Consider the following 21614-nt stretch of genomic DNA (forward strand, 5'->3'; position numbering starts at 1 on the left):
TTTGTTTTGTTTTTGTTTGTTTTTCAAGACAGGATCTCTCTTTATATCCCTGGCTATCCTGGAACTCACTCTGTAGACCAGGCTGGCCTTGAACTCAGATCCCCTGCTTCTGCCTCCTGAGTGCTGGGATTAAAGCCCGGCTCCTTTGGCCTTCTTATACCCCAGGCATATTGTAGAGCTCATTTCTAACTGAGCATACATTTTTTTCCTTTGAGCTTATTAAAAGTAATTAGTCACTTAGAAGTGATAATAAAATACATAAATATGGGCTAAGGATTCCTGGTCTGCTATGCGAAATGCTCAATTTTAGAAAGGTTTTGAGCACCAGTGTGAAGTTCAAAATCTTGAATTTGGGAGGATTGCAGATGGGGGTTTTTAACCAGCAAAGTCCAGACTGCAAACACTGTAAAATCTGAAACACCGATTTCGTAAGGTACTCTGATAATGTATATGTACATACACAACAGTAGACATCGCCCTTCCGTGAAGAGATTCTTTATTCTGTTCTATTTTGTAATTATCTCAAGATCCAAGAACTTCAGGAAAAAGAGCTTCAGCTTCTTAAAGAGGAAGAAGATGTCAGTAAAGTTTATAAAGAAATGGAGGCAATTGAGCAGTTGAAAAATCAGTTTGAGGCTCAGAATTCGTATGTGCAAAGTGTGGGTGAAAATAACTTGGACTTGATTAAGAAAATTCACAAAAACCTTGAAGCAATAAGAATTGTAGCCAAGGAGAACAGTGAGCTAACCAGGATAAAAGAGTCTCTCACAGTGGAAAGAGAACAATCCCAAGACACCCTAAGTCACATGCTAATGAGCGTGAGTTCAGACCCCCCGCCGTCCAGCAGCTCTAGGACTGAAGCGTTAGGGGTGGTTACAGTGGGTGGTATCTGGATTTGCCTGCTGTGGGTTTGGGTTTTTTCCTCTTCCTCCTAATTTTTTTTTAAACTTATGTAGATACTAAACTGTGGTGGGAAACGTATAATAATTATAACACAAAAAGGAAGCATTAAAGCCACAATGCTTTTCAGAAAATTAAATTCTTCATCTTTAAGAAAAGATTTGTTAGATATACTATTATCCTTCTAAATTTCTGAAACAACATAAAAAGAAACTAGCATTGTTTTAAGTGGAAAAATACTTCAAAGACTACATTTGCAAAAGATTAAATGCCTCCATTTCCTATACTAATGGACTTCTAGAAACAAATGGGTTTTCATGACTGAAGTTAGAAGGAAACAAAGTAGAGATTAAAAGGGAGTTTTCTTGACTTTATTTCAGAATAATCTTTAAAAGTTTAATTCATTCCTCTAGAAAGTAGCAGAAAATCTATAACTTTATTTTCATGTTCAAAGGGTAAAATAGAAAGCCTAATGTGCAGTCTTATCATAAACACTAAACACTTGTGAGTCCAGTACATGTAGGGCCTGTCTAAATTGACAAACAGACAGAATTTGTTTGACAAATCTGTATCAAGCAGATAGTCTCCTAGGTATTACAGTGGCCAAGTTAAACTAACCTCTTAGTTTAAGGAGGGAGGGTATGTCTGTTCTGTGCTTTTTAATCAGACGCAGAAAGAATATGAACAAAATTTAGACTTTCCTCCCCAAGGTGGAAGAATATACAAGGCTTGAGTTTTCTGGTGTATTTGGTTGGTGACAATAATTCTAATGTAGACATTGAGAGGTTACAAACTAGAAATCTAAGGCCTAATGAGGAGCAAATCCTTTTCTGGATATCATGTACTTCTCACACGTATTCCTTCAGTGAGTTGAAGTCATTCAACATGTAGCTTGACAGTAATTATTACTTCCTCTTTTCGCCTATTTTAATACTGTTTTTATATTACAATGAAATATTTAATTCTGTTATTGCAACATGATGTAAGATGTAAGCATGTATGATTAGACATGTGATGTGTATTTCTTTGTACCAGGACCATCAGAACCATGCAAAGAGGTTACTAGATGATGGAGAACAACACAGTATACAACACCTTCGTGAAAAGTGCCTCAGGATAAAAGTAAGAGCCCTATAGGAGCTACATGGCATTGTAGCTACTGTTCCAAAGGCATCCTGTCACGCCTAAGAATTAAAGGAAACTGTGTAGTGGGTAGATGATAGCAAATGTTTTCGTAAGCAGTATGGTCTAGTACAGACAGCTATGCATGCATATACATGTACACATATATGTACAGATGACACAGTGGGAGTTTGTGATTTGTTTTTTAAGGCCCGTGTGGGAAAGTAATCCTGAGCAAATCTCTAAAAGCAGTAAAGAGCTCGGTTTACTCTGGGGGAAGAATGCTGTAGTTAGGGGAACTGTGGGTACAAAGCTGATGGAGAAGGCTTTGTGTTCAAGGAGTTTCAGGAGAGAAAGCTGGTGAAAAGTAAGGAAAGACGAGCTCATGGAGGAGTGGGCTGGGGTGGACTGTGAGACCACAAAAGGACTTGGGGTTTGCTCTGAGTAGGTGCAGCTGGAGAGTTGTACAGTGTGAGAGACACAACACGACCCACATTTGAAAAGGAAAGATGTGAATCCTGAAAGTTGAGTATAAGCAGAGAGCCTTTCTTTTTCTTTTTGTTTTTGTTTTCTCAACACAAGGTTTCTCTGTGTAGATAAGGCTGTCCTAGAACTCACTCTGTAGACCAGGCTAGCCTCAAACTCACAGATCCACCTGCCTCTGCCTCCCAGTGCTGGGATTAAAGGCAAGAGCCGCTGGCCAGTGAGAGAGCCCTTTTGAAAGATGAATTTTAATCATGTAAACAGATAACGGAGAGGTAGAAGTCCAGACAGTATTAGCAGATCACAGACATGTGTGGAGTGACTAGAGCAAGATGGGGAGGGGCAGTTGAGTCATGGTCATTGATTTATCCACAGACTCTTACAGCTTTTATAAGCATAAGCCAGCTCTGTCTGGTGTGTGGTGCACACGAAATTTATTCAAAAGACCAAAAGAAAAGTTGGTTTTCATATTTTCCTCTGGTTAATTTTCACAACATTATACATTGCTTCTATAATCTAAAAATTACTAATTATGTCTTCTAAGCACAAAGGTCTTAATTTCTTTTTTTCCAAGAGAAGGTATTACAGTGTTCTAGTATTCATTAGAATGAATTCTAATGTCCTTTAGGAGCTCCTGAAAAGGTACTCAGAAATGGGTAATGATTATGAGTGCTTGAATCAGTTCTCTCTTGACTTCGAGAAGGAAATTAAAACCCAAAAAGAGCTGGCAATTACTGTAAAAGCAAAGCTCTCACTTCCATACTCACAAACCAAAGAGATTAAAAAGCTTCTTGCCGAACACCAGAGATGTTCCATGGAATTCAACAGAATCCTGAAGAAACTTAAGGTACCAACTTTTTTTGTATTGGCCTTATACTGATGTAGTTATAATTTCAATTGTATATTTCAATGTATTTAAGTCCTTTGGGAGTTACCATATATACTGTCTATATAATATGTATATACAAATTAATATGCATCTGAAGATAGGATTCATTCAACAAAACTTGAGCTCTGCCTGTATGCCTAGACACCATGTGAGGGTACTCAGAGTCCACATGAGTCACATCCCGAAGATCTCATAATCAGGTGAGGCAGGCTTGTAGAGGTACTGACAGGTTTGTTATGTGACAGATTTTTCCCTGGGGATATGTAACACATCTTCATTCCAGATAGGGAATCCATAACAGACCAAAATAACAATTACACCAAAGTCCAACTTCAACTTAGTAAACCAATGAATTAATTGGGGTTACAGTTTATGGGGGTGACTTGGAGATGACTCAGACAGCTGCATTGGCCGCAAGCCCACCCCAACGGGTGATCACTCAGCAGAGCTGCACCCTGGGGCCTCCTGCTCAACATGGAGGCAGTTCAGTCATCTGAGCTCCCCTGAGCAACTTGCTGGCCAGGGTCTCCTCCTCCAGCAGTGACTTCCTGCTTTTAGAACCCTGAGGAAGCTCCTTAGGAATCTTGAAGTTTTCCAGGACATATAGGGTTTCTTTAGTTGATAATCCTCTCATAGATCGTGACAGTTGGATACCCAAAATTTATGAGGTTGGGGAATATTGTAGCATTAAAATTATCATTATCTTAAAGCCAAACATCTAATTATGCTTGATAAAGAAATCTTGAAGCATGTAACATTTGGGGGTTGTTAGTCAGACAAGATTGTTAGAAGAATATTTTGAAAATCCAATATGGGGCTGGAGAGATGGCTCAGCAGTTAAGAGCATTTACTGTTTGTACACAGAACCCAAATTCAGCTCTTAACACCCAGGTCAAAGCAGCTCACACCGCCTGAAACTCTGGCTCCAGGGGTTCTGAAGGTCTCTTCTAAGCCCCATGGACACCTAAACTCATCTGCATGTACCCACATGTATACATGTAATTTTATATAAAATGAAATATGTTTTTTAATCTCAAACGTCTGACAATAGGAGATTGACAGAACAAAAAATTATTATAAGAAGGCTGGAGAGATGTCTCAGTGGCAAGACCCCTGGCTGCTCTCCCAGAGGACTCTCAGCACCACACTGTGACTCACAGCCATCTGGAGCTCAAGTGCTAGGGGATCCATGGACACCAGACACACATGTTTAGTCACACACATAAAAATAGGAAAAAGGGAGCTTATAGAAAGTGCTGTGTGACATTTTAAAACACTCCATATGAGACGTCCCATAGGAAGTCAAACATGGAAGCAGCAATCTGGAAAGATTACTTTCCCAAGGGGCTGAGAAGAGAAAGTTGAGGATAAAGAGTAGCTGCTTCCTTCTTCATCTCTGTCATAGTGTAACTAATCAACAGGAGACCTCACCATCTCAGACGGTGTCCCCTAAATACGGTGTCTCGTTTGTCTGTTTACCTCCTTCAGTACGTGTTGACCTACATTACTCGGCTGAAGGGAGAACAGCATGAGGTCATCAGTAATGTCGAAATGGCTGTCGTCCACGAGGTGGAAAAGCAGAATAAACTTCAGATTAAAATGCGGAGCTTTCAACAGGCTTATGATATTCCATCCAAAGACTTAGAGAACCTCAGACTGAGCCAGGATATGGACCGCCATATTGGGGTATACTTTTTTAATGCCTTTAATGTGATTTTAAGCCTTTTGTAAATAGATACCTTTGTATGCGTTTGAAATTACTAGGAACTCCCAGAATGATAGCTGACCCAAGGACTGTTTAGATGCTGCCAGGCCTACGTAGACAGGAAGTATATTTAACATCAGCAAGTGAGAATTCAGAGAATTGTAGGTTTCCCAGGGCCTTTCTGCACCGTGACTGGAAGTCAGAATTCTTTCCTGTATCAACTCTACAAGGACTTTCTTGCTCTCCCAACAATGTAAAGTTGGCTGCAGTTCCCAACACACGTGAGGACTGCCGTGTGCATAGAAAAATAACCACCAGAACCTATAGGTAGACTACCTCTGTCATGTAGAATTATTACCAGCATTCTCTTATGCACGTAATTGGAATAGTTTTAAATTAGAATTCATTTACTTTCGTGTCCTAATAAGTAGAGTACGGTAGGTATTTTTCCCTGTTATGAAATTTTTATAGTTTATATGTTATTTGGGTGAAATCTTTCCTAATGTTCATATAGTTCAATACCTATTTTTCACACAGGAGATTCTCAAAGATTTTTCAGAAAATGACTTTCCCGCCATAAAAACGGAATTCCAACAAGTACTAAGTAATAGCAAAGAAATGACTCAGTTTTTGGAAAGATGGCTGAATACTCCTTTTGATGCAGAGAAACTTAAAAGTGGCATCCAGAAAGAAAACAAAAGCATTTGCCAAGTGAATAACCTCTACAATAGCAAAGTAACTGTGAGTATAATTGTTCGTCATTCGGGCTCTTTTATGCTTTGCTTTCATTTTTCTACTCATTCCTAAAAGGGTTAGACTGGCTAATATTTATACATAGGGGCTCTGAAAGTTTTGATTATATAAAAATTTTGTCTTATTGTATTATGTTTCTTCAAGATAATTAAACCAGTTTGTACTTGGGAAGGTAACGGGCTTTTTGCATGTGATACTGAGTTCCCACTTAGGAGATTTTGCCTCTCCTCACTGTTCTCTTCCCATTCTCCTCTCAGCGCTTGTGAGGAGTGAGCCTTTGCCCCAGTGGCCTCAGGGAAACTGAGATGTAAGTCTGCTAGGGCTGTGGGCGGCAGCTGAGGTAAAGCCACAAGCGATCCTGGCTGGCTGCATCAGGCGGACTCTGTGTACATTCACCTCAGTAGCTTCACCGTCTGTCACGTGCTTTAATCTGAACTATAGGTTCCAGTTCTTGTTTTGTTTATGGCATGTGTGTCAGTATTTTTTTTTTGTTAAGTTTATGGAAAACTTAACCCATCAGTACAGAGAACTCTCATCCATACAGATAATCAATCTCTCCTATTACCAAGATCCTGTACCGAAGTAACACATCTGACCCAGTCATGAATTCCGAGCTCACACCTGGTGTTGAACATCCTGTCGACTTCTTAATGTGTTGTGACATATTCCCATCATCCCAGCGTCAGCCAGCCTCCAGTGTCAAAGAGAATAGTGACTTTTGACTGTTATTGTCTACACAGGAATATAAGATTTATAGATTAATTAGCAAAAATCAGTAAATTGGGGCAGGAGAAATGGCTCAGCTGTTCAGAGCACTAGCTAGTCTTCCAGATGGCCTGGGTTCAGTTCCCAGCACCCACATGCTGGCTGGCTCACAGCTGTCTGTAACTCCAGTTCCAGGGGATCTGGTGGCCTCTTCTGGTCTCCATAGGCTCCATAGGCTCCAGACTCATACATGGTACACAGGCAGACATACAGGGCAAACACCCAAACACATAACCAAGGGGTTTTAAATCAGCAAAGTATTTCTCTGTGGGCTGAGGTCTGGAAGGAAGTGGAGAGAATAGATAATTGTTAGGTTTACTTTGTGAGCTCTGCTATTGCTGACTTTAACCCTTACAGTTCTTCAGTTTCTCCTCCTGAGGTACTGTAAACCTAATGAAATAAATGATCTTGCAGATCAGCAGGATCTTCCCAAGCCCTTCTTCTTCACACCATTAGTAACATCCAACATGTTGAAAGAGAAGTGTGCATTCATGTCTTGAGCACTGCCCTAAGACATTCTAAATAATGAATTTCAGCATGTGTACTGTCCTAGAATTCTACCTTTTTTTTTAATGTAATATTAATGCATCAGTTATCTTAAAGCTGTAGTGTCTCTTACTGTTCATAGGCCATGATAAATGAGTCAACAGAGTTTGAGGAAGGAAGTGCTGCCAGATCCAAAGAATTGGAACATTACCTGAAATCACTGAAAGAAAAGACTGAACAACTATCTAAAGACTACCAGACTGTGACTGTCTCCCAGTCTGCTGCCCAGGTTTATCCTACTGCACATTCTTCTACACAGGATGGTAAAAATCCTCATGTCACATCAGTAGGTGAACAACTAACATCAGAGGTATGAATCTTCCTGGAGTTTAGAGCAAATATATAGCACCAATATATTCACTAAATATGAATACACTATTGTAAATATGTGTGATGAGTTGAATTTTTACATATGGTTGTACTGTAGTTACCATTCAACTAATTATGAAACTTGATATCATGTAAGATCTTTCCTATGAGTTAAAGAAACAAGTCATAGTTTAAAGACTATATACAGAGTAGTTTATTGCCATGTATGGTATATCTACAGTATCCTATAAGTTTCTTAAAACATGAATTTCAGCTAAACTATAATGTGCATGGAAAACAAGTTAGAGAAACATAGCAATTTAGCTTATCTTTAGCTGTTGTCTCGAATATTGACTAATATTATCATCATAAAAGCTAAGAGGCTCAAGTATAGCAGAATTGTTAGGCAAATTAACATGTGTAAGAATCAGTATCATTTGAACAACCCAGGTAGACTATTAGCTGCCTTTGCTTGGGAATTTGTCACAACAGCAAATATGCTACTGTGTTAGTATGCAATATGTCTTAGTGGGAAATCAAAAGCCAATTATAATTTATCATTTTTTCCAAAATAAATACTTAATATAAAACATCAACCATTAGCTTGACATTTACCATTAGAAACTAGAAGATCACAGATTTGGGGTTTTTTTTCCCCCAAGTAAAACTGTATGTTTATTGGGTATAGTTCACTATTTTCATAAATTTTATGCTTATTGCCCAGAAAATTTTTAGGGGTGGGGCGATACCCAAAAAGGTTTCATAGTCCTTGGTTAGCATCTGGGAGAACTTTATTTTCATTATAGTTTCAAGGTTTTTTTAATATGTTTTCACCTTTAAATTACTTTAGAAAGTCCAAGTGCCCTTAATTTAAAAGGTGACTGACTACTAAATGTGCTTACAACTTTGCTAACTAGTGTGTCATGTAACTGATGTGTTCTCACTTGCATGACTTAGAGAATTAGCTGACAGGTTGTAATGTGAAATTTTGCATTCTTTTAACATGTAAAGTATTTTCTAAGTAAAAGGACTTGTATTTGGATAAATTAAACAATATTTAACCTCATTGTTTGTTGATTGAGTCTGTGAAAACTCAATAACTAGCTACAGATGATCATTTTTGTCTCATTTAACATACTGTGGATTTGCCCTATGGATCTGTGCTTTCTCTAACAGAAAATTCGGGAGCTGGAAGCCTCTTTACGAGAAGCTAAAGAGAGTGCCATGCGTAAGGAAGGCCAGATGGCAGCAGTGCAGAAAGAACTGGCAGCGACCAGGGCCTTCGTAGCAGAACTCCAGAGCCAAGTTCATGAATCAAACAAGTGCCTTGAAAACACACGAGCAAAGGTACAAACACTTCAGGTAAGGCAGACCAGTTTCATAAATAAAAATGTGTTGTAGCCTGTTGGATTGAGCAAATAATTAGATGCTCTGTTCCCCCCTCTTACCATAACCTTACCACAACACCTGTGTAAGGGCTCGAGTTCATTTCTCAGACTTCAAAAGGAAGTGACTGCAGGAAATGGAGTATATTTGCATGTGAAATACTGATTATTTTTAGTATAGTGGAAGAAGGAATTTCAAAATGGAATAAGCAACACATTTTGTCAAACTCGGTTTAGACTGCCTCAGGCATCAGGGTACTGCAGGCCAGCAGAATGATGTACCAGGGTATGGCTTTGTTCTGTCCTGAAGAGAGATCCATAAACTCTTTTCATACTTTGACTTTTTAAGATTATTTCTGTCGCCAGGCGGTGGTGGCATATGCCTTTAATCCCAGCACTCGGGAGGCAGAGCCAGGTGGATCTCTGTGAGTTTGAGGCCAGCCTGGGCTACAGAAGGAGATCCAGGACAGGCTCCAAAGCTACAGAGAAACCCTGTCTCGAAAAAACCAAAAAAAAAAAAAAAAAAAAAAAAGCTTGTTTCTGTCAATCATATTTTTAAATCTGTAGTATCCAAAATACTTACTTCAAAATTTACTCCCAAGGATATTTATTTTATCCTCTGCATACAGCCATGTCATATAATAGAGCATTTATTGATTGAAAAAGAACGGAATTTGAATAAAATCTTGGTAAATTTCTTCTTGTAACATTACAAATTGCTCAAATCAGATAGCCATGGATTTGTTTAAAATCTGAACTATACTAGACCTTTAAACCATCCTATACAATTGCTTTTTCAGAGATTATAATGACCACAAAAACTAAAGTAAAATGCTTAAATCGTAAAAAAATAAGAACATGTAAAAAGAATGAGTTATAAGCCGGGTGGTGGTGGTGGAGGCAGAGACAGACAGATCTCTGAGTTCGAGGTCACCCTGGTCTCCAGAGTGAGTTCCAGGACAGCCAGGGCTACACAGAGAAAAATGCTATCTCGAAAAACAAAAACAAAACAAAATAATTATATTTGAAAATGGGATGTAAAATAAGAAACTCACCATGTCCCAAATCAGAACTGAAATGAACCTGTAGGGATTTTTCCATATTCATTCATTCATTTTTCTTTTTTAGATGTTTATTTTTAACTGGGGCGGGGAGGGGAGGGGATTAATGCAGGTACCTGAGATGGTCAGAGGCATTGATCCCCTGGAGCAGGAGTTACAGGAGCCTGTGAGCTGCCTGAAGTGAGTGCTGGGAAGAAACATGGGTTTTCATTTTTTCTGTCATGTGTGTGACTGTTTTTCCTGCATGGGTGTCTGTCACCACGTGCTTGTCTGGTGCTGGAGTCAGAGTTGTGAGCTGTCCGAGGTCGTCTGCAGGAGCAGCCAATTGCTCTTAACCACTGAGCCATGGCGCCTGCCCACATTTCATCATTTCCACTATTCTGTTCATCTGGTAAATTATATCACATTTTCCATTGGGAAAGAGTATTTTCTTAAAGAAACAGTATTTGCTTGCATATAGTTTCAGATATACTGCATATCAAATATTGGGATATGCCTTTACTATCTTCTTGTGTAAGGAGTTGTAGGCAGTTTTCAGACATTTCTGCTACATCAAAGGCAACCACTTCACAGCTAGCAAATCCAAAACTAATCGTTGTTTTTCTTTACTTTTTTTTCTATGACAGGACAAAGTTGCCTTAGGAGCTCTGCCCTATAAAGAAGAAATTGAGGATCTCAAAATGCAGCTGGTGAAGATTGACCTAGAAAAGAAGGAAAATGCCAAGGAATTTGAAGTAGAGTAAGTCTGTCTTTGGCTTTGTTGAACATGGCTTTAGTCACATAGCATTGCTTTATAAACTTCACAGATATCTTTGTATTTGTTTACTTTTTAGAAAATAATTTGTAAAAATATTTCTTTACATTTAAAAAAATATGTAAGCACCCATAAGTTTCAAGTTCATTAAAGTGTAGAAATTATTAAAAAATTGAGCACAGTTCTGGCTGTGGTATAGCTAGCAGTAAGGTGCTAGCCTAACATGCCCAAAGCCCTGCTTTTGATCCCCAGTGCTGAAAAAAGTAAGCATGATTCTCATCAGTTAGCAGGCTGTCTTTGAATGGGTCTGCCTCAATGATATCTGAATCAAAACCTAAAGGTGACTTGTCATCCTTCAGAGTGGATATTGAGAGCCTTTGCTTTGTGTGTATACACGGGTGTTTGACTGACTGAGGTTTCAGCTTGGTTCTATCGATTCTCTTTTTTCTCCTAATGTGTTTTTGTGTAAAGATTGTTTTCTTCAGGTACTTGGGACCCCACAGCATATCCTCTTTTTACCATAATAGCATACCTATAAAATACAGTCAGCGTGTATTGTCATAGTTTTTGGTGTTTTGAGACAGGCTTTCTCTGTATCCCTCACTGTCCTAGAACTTACTTTGTAGACCAGGCTGGCCTCAAACTTAGAGATCAACTCTTTAGTGGGACTGAAGGCCTATGCCACAGCACCCAGCACTGTTTTCATTGTTTTTAAGAACAGCATATTTTTTTTAAGATTTATTTATTATGTATACAGTGTTCTGCCTGCATGTGTCCCTGCAGGCCAGAAGAGGGCGCCAGATCTCATTACAGACGGTTGTGAGCCACCATGTGGTTGCTGGGAATTAAACTCTCAAAGAGCAGCCAGTGCTCTTAACTGCTGGGCCATCTCTCCAGCCCAAGAACAGTATAATTTTTAAGACAAGATTATAATTTATCATTTCTGATTAATTCTTGAATTGCTGACCGACAATTCATAAAGTATCCCTTTCTCCTGGGGAGCAGTACAGAAATTGACTTTTGACTCCTTTGCCCCAAGTCAGAGCTACAGTGAGGATTTGCTCTCCTGATAGTGTGGAAATCAGTGGTTTGGTTTGGTTTGGTTTCCTGATCCTTTTCATTCTCTGGTGATTTTCTGTTTATATCACCCATGGTAATAGTTCATAGGGTCTCCAAAAATAATTTTGTTCAGTAGATAACTAATGCCTATTACATTTCTAGAAGTTTTAAATGACTTGGTTTCTCAATAATAAAGCTGGACTGTTCGGACAGCTAAACAGAATGGTTGCATTTGGGTTGTAGCCATGAGACCTGAGCTATAGTCCAGGGACTGATGTGCTATAGCATAGGGTGTCATGTCAGTGTGGCACATCAACTTAGAAAACCCCTGGCAACAGTTCTGTTTACCCTTCCACTTCAGATCACCTGGACATTTACATATTTTCATTATCTTACTCCTGTTAGAGTTCGCTCTATAAAAGCCACTGTTGAACATCAAAAAGAAGTGATAAGGCAGCTGAGAGAAAATCTTAGAAGAAATCAACAAGCCCAGGATACCTCAAGTAAGTTGAAGAAGACAGATTTTTTTTTTCTCTCCTACAATACATCGTGACTGCAGTTTCCCCTCCCTCCACTTTTCCAAGTTTCCCACCACCCCTCTCCCCCAGATCCACTCCTCCTCCGTTTCCCTAGAAATGAGCAGGCCTCCCAAGATCTTCACACATCACTCAAGTATTGACTTCTGTAAGAATGGCTCAACTATCAAGGGAAATCTTACTTCCCAATACAAACCAAACACATCCAAGGAGGTTTTAGCTATATGCATACAACTAAGAAATTCCAATGGCTACATAATAACAGTGAATAAGTATTAGCTGATCTGCTCATAAATTGATACTGCATTGATAATTACATGAAAACTGAAATTTGCCACAAACATAGTTTGGGGATTGAAGGGTCAAATTTCTTTCTGTATACTCCTTGCAGTAGCTTTTTTCTTTTCTTTCTTTTTTCTGTCATGTGCTTTGTTAGAGGAAGGATGCTGACTGGGTATTAGAGCAACTTCATGTACTAGAACAAGCATTAGCTAAAAATTGGAGGAAAGTCTTTGGACTGAGTGCCCTCGGTGACCGTGTGAACTAACCTGACCTTCATACACACGAGCATCAAACCAGCAGGTGTAGGAAAGCACTTTGCGAAATCTAAATGCCCAACAAAATACAGCATATATGTGTTATGCTTATTCTCAAAAGAAAATGGAAAGGAGAGAATTAACCTCTCTGAGGAATGATAATTTGTCACCAAATACAAAGTAGTCAGCTCTGGAGTCGTGTGTGCAAGCCACACTAAACAGACTCAGTAGGTTGAATGTTTATGTTTATATGTGTAGCAGTATCAAAGAAAGAGACCATCGATTTGAGAGGAAGTAGTAAGGGTGTGGCAGGGGTTGAAGGGAAGAAAGGCAAGAAGGGAAGTGATGTAGTTTTTTAAATGTAATAGAAAATGAAAATAATATGTTAAATATGTTGTCTGGTATCTAATGTGGCCTGAACTTCCTAAGTGTCTATTGCAGTGATCTTGGTTCCTGACTGGAAAGCTTCAAAGGATAAAATAGAAGTGAGGCTTCTTTGTTACAGAAGGGCCAAGATAATAAGTATATACAAGGTGAACGTCCCTTATCTACAATTCCTGGAAACAGAAGTATCTAGGATTTTGAACTTCTTAAGATTTTGAAATATTTGCATTGTCAAAATGAGATATTTTAAGGGATTTGACCCAAATTTAAACATAAAATTGATTTGACTTCACATGTACATTATGTGCATAGCCTTAAGGTATTTGGGGCTTTTTTGGTTTTGTTTGGTTGGTTTTTTGGGGGGAGGTTTTTGGTTTTTTGTTTTGTTTTGTTTTGTTTTTTGTTTTTTTTTTTTTTTGGTTTTTGGAGACAGGGTTTCTCTGTGTAGCTTTGCACCCTTCCTGGAACTGAGCCTCTGTAGCCCAGAGGCCTCGAACTCAAAGAGATCCATCTGCTTCTGCCTCCCAAGTGCTGGGATTAAAGGCATACGCCGCCACCACCTGGGCCTTAAGGTATTTTGATATGTGTTCTCTCTCTCTCTCTCTCTCTCTCTCTCTCTCTCTCTTTTTTTTTTTTTTTTTTGGTCATATCCTTTACCCTCCCATAACTCCTAGATCCTCCCCCAACACACACCCAACTTTGTTTTTTCTTTCTTTTAAAAAACACAAAGCAAACACCTGTTTTGTGTTGGTCAGCTGTTCCTGAGCATGGGGCCTGCCAACAAGTGTGGTTGGTTGGTGTACCCAGTGTCACTCCGTTGAAGAAAACTGGTTTTTCCCTCTCCCAGCAGCTATCAACTGCAAATGGCCTCTTGGTTAGGAGTGGGACCTTGTGCCCACTCTCTTCTCCGTGCTGGGGTTTTATCTGGCTTAAACTTGTGCAGGTCTTATGTGTATCGATACATGTGTATCATGCATGCGTCAGCCCTGTTGTGTCTCTACAACAGTTTCCTTGGAGTTTTCCATACCTCTGGCTCTTACAGTCTTTCTACAATAGATCCCTGAGCTTGAGGAGTGGGCTATGATACAGACGTCCCTCTGGGGCTGACTGCTCACAAGTCTCACATTGTCTGACACTGTCCAACTGTAGGTCTCTTAATTTAACCATCTACTGCAAGAAGCAGCGTCTCTGATGTGGGTTTAGCAGTGCACTGATTCTAAGGGTATAGTAGTATGTTATTAGGATTCACTTTATTGCTACAGTCATTTAGCAGAATAATGGTATTAAGTTTCCTCTGGTCCCATGACCTATCTAGTCTCAGATTCTTGATGTCATTGATAATATTAAGTAATATGGGTTCCATCTCATGGAACAGGCCTTAAATCCAGTCAAGAATTGGTTGGTTAGTCCCATAACATTTGTACCACTATTGTACTATGTTGGTTTGAATGATAATGGTCCCCATAGGCTCATGTATTTGAACACTTAGTCACCAGGGAGTGGAAATTCTCTATTAGAAGGAGTAAGGTTTGGCTTTGTTAGAGGAAGTGTGTCACTGGGGGTGAGCTTTGAGATTTCTAAAGCCCATGCTAGGCCAAGCAGAGAGTAACCGATACCTGCACAGGAAATATTATTTGATAGCATATGATATCTTGTTAGGGCATTGTCTCCCCCATTATTTGGTAACTCCCATTTCAGTTGCTTTGATATATGTGTGTATTTAGGAAGGTTCTTCAGAAAACCATTTAGTGTTAGTTCCCATATTCCCTTCTCTACCCTGCCTTCCAGTTCCTCACTATTTAATCCTCCTATTCTGATTTCCCAGTGTTCCTTTATAGCACTGTATTCTATTTCCCCTTCTTTGAAGATTCCCCTTTCCCTCTGCTTCCTACTACCTGTCTTAACTCTGCATGTGCTGAATGAAGCACACATCTAAAGCCTAAACGCTACATCCACATGTCAGAGAAAACACAGTATCTGTCTTTCAGGATCACCTCACTCAGATGACTGTTTCCAGCTCCATCTACTTACGTGCAGATTTCATGATTTCATTGTTCTTAACACCTGAATAATAATAACACTCCATTGTGTAAATGTACCACGTTTCCATTATCCATTCATCAGTTGATGATATCTAAGTTTTTTTCAGTTTCTGTTGTGAACAGAGCAGCAATGAACATGGATGAGCAACTACCTCTGTAGTAAGATGTAGCATGCTTTGGGTATATGTCCAAGCATCGTAAAGCAGAGTCTTGTGGTAGATCTATTTTAATCTTTTGAGGAATCTCCACACTGGGTCCCATAGTGGCTGTACCAGTTTGCATTCCCACCAGCAATGAATAAGTGTTCCCCTTTCCTGCACATCCTCACCAGCATGTGCTGTCACTTGTTTTACTAATCTTGGCCATTCTGACTGGTATAAGATGGAATCTCAAAGTAGTTTTAATTTGTATTTCCCTGATAGCTAAGAATTTGAATATTTAAGTCAGCGGTTTTCCACCTGTGGGTCCTGACCCCCACAGGGGTCACATTTTAGATATCTTGCATATCAAATACTTAAATTGCAGTTCATTAACAGTAGCACAATTACAGTTATGAAGTGGCAATGAAATAATTTTATGGTTGGCATCATCACAACATGGGGAACTGAAATAAAGGGTCACAGCATTAGGAAGGCTGAGAACCACTGCTCTGTTTCTTGTTCTTTTGTGTTTCATCTTTGATAACTCTGTTTAGTTCTATACCCCATTTTTAAATTGGGTTATTTTCTTGATGTTCAGGGTTTTTTAGTTCTTTTTATATTCTAAATACTAACTTTCTGTCGGATGGACAATTGGTAAAGATTTTTTTTTTCCAGTTGCAAGCTGCCATTCTACTAGTATGATGGTGTCCTTTGCTGTGCACAAGAGTTTTAGCTTCATAAGGTCTCATTTATTAACTGCTGGTCTTAATGAGTCTGCTCTCAGGGTCCTGTTCAGAAAGTCTTTTCCGGTGCAGGCCTCGTCCCTGCTTTCTCTCCTGTCACATTCAGGGTATCTGGCCTTGTGTTGAGGTTCTCAATCCATTTGAGTTGAGTATTGTGCAAGGTGACAGATACAGAACTAGTTCCCCTCTCTCCCTGCGGCCCTCCAGTTTGACCAGCACTGTTTGTTGAAGATACTGTCTTCTCCAGTGTGTAGTTTTGGCTTTGTCAAAACCCAGGTGTCCATAGGCTTGTGGACTTAAATTTGGGTCTTCAATTCTATTCCATTGCTCATCATGTCTGATTTTATACCAATACCATGCTGTTTTTATTACTATATAGATAGCTCTGTGTTATCATTTGAAATCTGGGATAGTGATAACTCTACCAGTTCCTTCATTATTCAGGATTGTTTAGCTATCTCAGTTTTTTTATGTTTCCATATGACATTTAAATTATTTTTTTCCATTTCTATGAAGAATTGTGTTGGAATTTTCATGGAGATTGCACTGATCTATAGATCACTTTTGGTAGGATGGACTTTTTTCACAATATTAATCTTACTGATCCATGAGCATGAGAGATGTTTCCATTTTCTGATGTCATCTTCAATTTCTTTCTTTAATATCTTCAAGTTTTTATTATACAAGTCTTTTCTTGTTTGATTAGAGTTATTCCAAGATTTTTTTAGGAAGTTTACTGATTTTTCTATGTTGATTTTTGTATCCTGCTACTTTGCTGAAAGTATTTGTTAGCTGTAAAAGTTTCCTAGTGGAATCTTTAGAGTCTCTTATATATAAAATCATATCTGCAAATAAGGATACTTGGACTTTTCCCTTTCCTATTTATATCCCCTTAATCTCTTTCAGTTGTCTATTCCTCTCAAAAAGACCTGGAACACTATATTGAACAGGAGGGGAGAGAATGGGCGTCCTTGTCTTGTACCTGATTTTAGTAACAATCAAGACTATGACTGTGGGGATGCTGTAGACACTCTTTATTATTTTGAGATATGTCCCTCCTATCCTAGTCTCGCCAGAACTTTTATCATGAAGGAAGGTTGGATTTTGTCAAGGGCCTTTTCTGCATCTAATGAGTTGCTCATCTCTAATCCACTAGGACACTGGAATAGTTCTGATTTTCAGAGATGTCTGCCTGTATTGTACCTGAATGATAAAAATATCCATCACTAATCTCCTCACATATCCTCTCTGTCTCTTTAATAAACTTGTGATGACCATGTGGGTTGTTAGATAAGTAACACCTCCGTATTTGTACAGTTTTGTCCACAATACTGACAGTTTTACTCTCATCTGGAGGTGTGTTTAGTTGAGTGTATGTTGAGCACTTGCAATGTACTGAGTGACTTTGGGGCAGTCTCTGCACGACCTGCAGCAAGGTAGCAGGTGACAAGCCCCACAGGTGATTAGAGCATGGATCGATCGACTCAGGATAGCTCTGATTATAAAAGGCTGCTGTTGCTATAATGGGATGGAAGGTGCAGTAATGTGCGTATTGGAGGCAGATTGTAGGGGAATAAAGAATGATGGTCAAGTAGACTGAGGAGAAACAGAAAAGCAGAGACGACTTCTAAGAAATGGTTTCCATAGTGGCCTGTTGCAGTTTTTAATATTTCTTTTTTGAGCATCAGAGCTTATCTGCCTGGCTGGACATGGTGGCACATTGTTTATAGTTCCAACACTCAGGAGATTGACGAAGGAAGATCAGTTCCAATCCAAAGCCAGCCTGGGCAGCACAGAAACAGAAGAATATCAACCTGTGTGTATGTTTGCCTCTTTCAGTGATATCAGAACATGACTCTCAGCCTTTGCGTAAACCTTTAACCTGTGGAGGTGGCAGTGGTATTGTACAAAGCACCAAAGCTCTTATTTTGAAAAGTGAATATATAAGGATGGAAAATGAAATTTCTAAGTTAAAGCAGCAAAATGAACAGCTAATAAAGCAAAAGAATCAACTATTAAGGTAAGTTCTAAGCTTGGGTGTGATGGTACATACCTTTAATCCCAGCACTCTGGAGTTCAAAGCCAGCCTGGTCTACATAATAACTTTTTGGTCAGCCAAGGCTGCATAATATAGAGAGCCTGTCTCAAAAAACACAAAAACAAACAAAAAAGAAGCCAAACAAACAAAAAAGACAAATTTTATTTGCATGACATATCCTGTTTATGGCTATATGTGTTGGAACTATTTGCATATATTTTCTGCAATTGTCAACCTTTCACTAATTTGAGGGAAAGCAATTTTTAGAGATTGTGTAATAAATGTTTATGTTAAACGAAATGGGAATAACCAGGCAGTGATGGCCCATGTCTTTAATCCCAGCACTCAGGAGGCAGGGGCAGGCAGATCTCTGAATCTGAGGTCAGCCTGGTCTGCAGAGCAAGTTCCAAGACAGCCAGGGCTACTAAGAGAAACCCTGTCAAGAAAGAAAGAGAATCAAATGGGAATATCCTGGCTCCATTTCACATTTGCTATTCATTAACTGTGCAGACTTGTACATGTGGAGGCCAGAGGTCAGTGTGAGTGTCTTCCTTGGGTGCTTCTCTGGCGTGTTTTGAGACCAGGTCTCTCACTGATTCAGCTAACCTGGCTGACCAGCAAACCCCAGAGAGCTTCCTGCCTCCACTTCCCCAGCACTGGATACAGACATGTACTATGCACCCAGCTTTTCTTTTAACTTGGATTCTAGGAATTAAGCTTAAGTACTTGACCTGCTAAACTGTCTTCCCAGCTATTCTGAACTATTTTTAAGTAGGTCAAGAACCAGGAAATGAAGACCATTGAGAAGACAGCTCCCACAGTCAATGAAGCTGTATCCCACAGAGGACTTCGAGTTCATTATTTACAGGCCCTATTTACAGACAAACTTAAAACACTGCAGCTCCTCCTACCATAGAAGAGTAGAATTTTTGTGCCAAACACTACTAATGGTACAGTAGAAGAAACTTGCACATTAAGGAAGTAGAAAGGGCTAGTAGTCTAACTCAGTGCCAGAATGCTTGCCTCGCATGCACAAGCCCTAGCTTCCATTCCCCAGTACTGCAGAAATGAGTCACTGAATAAAATATCCCCAGCCAAAGAAGTTAACAACTACATCTTTTACACTGAGTAACGTTAAGCAAAAACAAAGGGCCAAACATTGTATGGCTGCAATTCCAGAACTCAGGAGGCAAAGACAGGAAACTCATGAGGTCAAGGCCATTAGAACTTACTGAGACCCTGTCCCAGCAAAAACGATAAGCAGGGTATGGTTAACTTAAATTACATTTTGAAGGAAGAATCTGATCATATACAGATAGATTCAGGAAGGTGAAGAAGTCGCAACCAAAAAAGTGAAGAGAAATTAGAATAGGTGAAAATATACTTCTGTAAAGGTTCAATAAGCATTCTATAAACCTAACTACAGTAGCACATAAACGACTCAATGTTATAGACTATAGACTCATTCAAAAACCTGAAGTTAAACTTTGAATTTTTTTTTTTAATTTTTTCAAACTCCATTATCAAAATTTACTTTGTGTTGGACATTGGTAGCACATGCCTTTAATTCCAGCACTCAGAAGGCAGAAACAGACAGATCTCTGTGAGTTCTAGGCCAGCCTGGTCTACACCAGGGAAACACAGAGAAACCCTGTCTCAAAAAAACAAAAACAAACAAACAAAATTGTACTTTAATTCTTCAATTTATATACCTTCTTTTCACTTCTGAACCATGGAAGTAGTCTAGACAGAAAGCATTGGGGTGAAATTAAAATGCAAATGTAATAAAATGGTAAGTTTCGTGTTAGAGATTTTAGTAGGGTAGGGTTGCTTTTAAGTTTTCTCCATACCCACATTTGAGAATTGAGTCGTCTGCTCTTTCTGCTTCCATTCAAGTGAAAACCCTCAGCTCTCCAAGGAGTTTAAAACCTGGAAGGAAGGAAGCCTTAAAAAGGACACTTACAGAGAAGCAGCTCGTGAGAATTCTCCAAAGTCTCCTAAAGTGACTGGGGCAGATTCTAAAAGGAGACAGCACACACCTTCTCGGTGCAGGGAACGGAAGTTGCAGGATCCTGTGCCAAAAGAGTCCCCGAAATCCTGGTTTTTTGATAACCGGTCAAAGTCTTTACCAGCACCCCATCCGATTCGCTATTTTGATAACTCCAGTTTAGGACTGTGCCCAGGTAGGTAAATGCACAGGTTGCTGGGTGTCACTGGGGATAGCAGATGGAACTCGGGCTCAGCAGGCCGGTGCACCACTTCATCTGCAGAGCCTGAGTCAGAACTCAGGTTCTGTTGTCTTGGTTACACAGTTACATGGTGTTTTCCAGACTTGGGTTCGCTCTGTTCCCTTGCCACTTGCTGTCATTGTCACAATTACAGAAGCATGGCATCTGACTTCACCCACTCAGTCTGTACCCAGCTCGGAGTCAGAGATGGCTAGTGTTCTGTGAAATGCATATTCTTGTAGTTCGCCTTTATCTGTGAGAGATTCATCCCAGGACCTCCAGGGGACACGGAAATCCTGGATAGCATAATCCTATGTACTGCTGGGGTTTTGTTTTTTTGTTTTTTGTATGCATACAGATTATAGTAAAACTTCCCCTTTTCCCATTAGCGTGTTCAAACTGCCAACATCGCTAGTGTTCTTCATGGACTATTAAGTAAAATAAGAGTTCCTTATATACAAGCTTCTCCACCAAACACATGTGCCAATCACCCTTCTTTCCTTAACGGCCTGCTTCAATGTCCTTTCTGCTTCCTGCTGTGCTTGCCTCTGTGTGTATTTGAATAGGGTTAATTTGTCTTTATTTTCTTTGTCAGAGGAGCCAGCTGCTGAAGTAGAGAATGTGGATCCTAGGGCAGACCTTTGTCAGCCCTCCTCAGGAAGAGATGGGCCCGAGTGCAAAATGCAGTAGATGTCCCACCCACAGCATCCTCTGGAATGGCTTTCTTCATGTGTCTACTTCATGTGACAGTGATGTTGCAGTCCAACTTAATATCAGCCTAATTTTCACTCTGCCATTATAATTAGAAGATGGAGGAACAAGAAACTAATTTATTCCAGTTATTTAGAATAATGATAGCAGTACCTTCTTCTTATATTTGTGATACTCCCAAAAATTGGACTGTTTTATTTATTTTTATATATTGAAAGAATAAAGTTCTTAAATCTTCAGGCTTTCCATAGCACAAAAATTAATGTAAAGCTTTGTTGTATGATGAAACTTTTCCTGGGAAGATGCAACACACAAGTCTACTCACCCCAGATGGAGAGCCCATGAAAGACCGAGTATGAATACCACCTGTGACTTTCCAGCCACAAGTTTGCTTTCTGGCTTACAGTGCTCCATGAACTCCATCTCGTGGAGCAGGCCAGAAGTCTTAACCAGAAGACTGTTGGTCTTCCCCATGACCGCCAAGCCACTTCTGCACAAGCAAATACATTGTACCTGGCATGTTGG

General features: G+C 39.5%; 1 protein-coding gene across 1 annotated transcript in view; it reads left to right on the plus strand.

Moving 5' to 3' along the window:
• Positions 1–21328, plus strand: part of Cenpe (centromere protein E) — a 64420-nt gene extending 43092 nt beyond the window's left edge. Inside the window, exons 37-48 of the mRNA XM_059266287.1 lie at positions 528–818; positions 1936–2022; positions 3134–3352; positions 4883–5080; positions 5637–5840; positions 7246–7473; positions 8649–8834; positions 10545–10657; positions 12137–12234; positions 17952–18132; positions 20047–20333; positions 20974–21328. Coding sequence (XP_059122270.1) covers positions 528–818; positions 1936–2022; positions 3134–3352; positions 4883–5080; positions 5637–5840; positions 7246–7473; positions 8649–8834; positions 10545–10657; positions 12137–12234; positions 17952–18132; positions 20047–20333; positions 20974–21068 — 2187 coding nt within the window. The 3' untranslated portion in view covers positions 21069–21328. The remainder of the gene's footprint in view (positions 1–527; positions 819–1935; positions 2023–3133; positions 3353–4882; positions 5081–5636; positions 5841–7245; positions 7474–8648; positions 8835–10544; positions 10658–12136; positions 12235–17951; positions 18133–20046; positions 20334–20973) is intronic.
• Positions 21329–21614: the final 286 nt, after the last annotated feature.

This window comes from Peromyscus eremicus, chromosome 6 (assembly GCF_949786415.1).
Source record: "Peromyscus eremicus chromosome 6, PerEre_H2_v1, whole genome shotgun sequence".
NCBI classification, from domain to species: domain Eukaryota; kingdom Metazoa; phylum Chordata; class Mammalia; order Rodentia; family Cricetidae; genus Peromyscus; species Peromyscus eremicus.